Here is a 1407-nt window from a genome sequence, read left to right as displayed (position 1 = left end):
GATTCATGATGGTCTGATAGTGCAAGGGTTTGCATATGGCAACATACCTGTCTATGGCCATAGCTATCAGAAGAGACATCTCTCCACCCCCAAAGAAGTGTGCAAAAAACATCTGGGCCATGCAGCCCCACAGGGATATGGTCTTGCGTTTTCTAAGGAAGTCTGCAATCACATTGGGAGTTGTAGCAGTTGAAAGACATAAATCAAAAAACGATAAATTTGCCAGAAAGAAATACATGGGGGAGTGAAGATGGTTATCGAGAATCACAGAGATCACAATGAGGAGGTTTCCTACTATGATGGCTGCATAGACAAGAAAGAAAATTACAAAAAAGAATATTTGAATTTCTTGAGAATTGGAAAGTCCCAGCAAGATGAACTCAGAAACACTTGATCTGTTGATCACTCCATTCATCTTTTTAATGAATTTATCAGAGATTACCTAAAAGAGAGAAAAACACACAGGATGTCATAGAGACTGAGAAGTCCATGGACCTGATCTTTAATTATATCCTGTCTTTAATACAGGCAAGCAATTCTTCTGGCAATATGACTGCTTCATAGGTATTTAGCAGGTGATTCTTCACAGGACCACCTGACAGTTGAAAGTGGAAGTAATGGAGCCAACTTAAATATGTGTGTTGGCGAGTCATAGCAAGCTCAGATATTTGAGAAAACTTCTCCTATTTTCAGCACAGAGCAGACTGTGTGAACTCATAGGTTACTAAAATAATACAGAAGATTTTGGAAGGAATCAGTAAATGAAATTTTGATCTCTTGCAGGAAGTGCGTTTACTGACACATTTTTTTGACATTCTCAATAGGCAGTAAAAAGTTTGCTATATTAAATATTGCTGAAATCATATGAAGTGCATTATGCTGCTTAAAAAGAACTGATTATCAACCATGAGCATGTTGTTGATTGAAGGTTAAATGTGGAGACAGTTATATCATTAACTTAAATCCAACCCAATTACTGAAGAAAGACTAAGATTATTAGACTTGACTCTCAAAACTACAGATGCTCATCTACATGTTGCAGAACTCTTCAGTTCATGTGATCCAACATTAAATGATTTCCATCTATGCATCCCTATCTAGTTGTTGCAAACATGGAACTAAGAATTATTTTTATATGATATTCTTTTTTAAGTAATATGTTGTCTTATATATGAGCATATAGAAACCCCTAAATCGCTATTAATAAGACTAGGGAAGTTTACCATTGTAGTCTTGTTTCACTTCCCTCCATCAGTGAGGGGTAAAGAGTAAGGTGAACCAGTTACCTTTGTAAACATGAGTTAACAAGACTTAAAAGGTGATAGATTCTTTGATGAGAGTACTGTCTTGGGTTACTTAGCCTTCTTGGACCCGTTCTTCTTCACAATTATTTCCCTTAAAGTCTTT

The 1407-nt window shown here is 36.3% G+C and overlaps 1 protein-coding gene across 1 annotated transcript in view; it reads right to left on the bottom strand.

The window, feature by feature from the left end:
- Positions 1-1407, bottom strand: part of LOC115302270 (olfactory receptor 4K13-like) — a 2551-nt gene that overhangs the window by 626 nt on the left and 518 nt on the right. The window contains exon 2 of the mRNA XM_029952220.1: positions 2-442. Within this exon, the coding sequence (XP_029808080.1) occupies positions 2-415 (414 nt within the window). The 5' untranslated portion in view covers positions 416-442. The remainder of the gene's footprint in view (position 1; positions 443-1407) is intronic.

Source organism: Suricata suricatta, chromosome 9 (genome assembly GCF_006229205.1).
Source record: "Suricata suricatta isolate VVHF042 chromosome 9, meerkat_22Aug2017_6uvM2_HiC, whole genome shotgun sequence".
Taxonomy (NCBI): domain Eukaryota; kingdom Metazoa; phylum Chordata; class Mammalia; order Carnivora; family Herpestidae; genus Suricata; species Suricata suricatta.
Note: the sequence above shows the minus strand (reverse complement) of the source record. Positions and strands in the feature narration are given on the sequence as shown.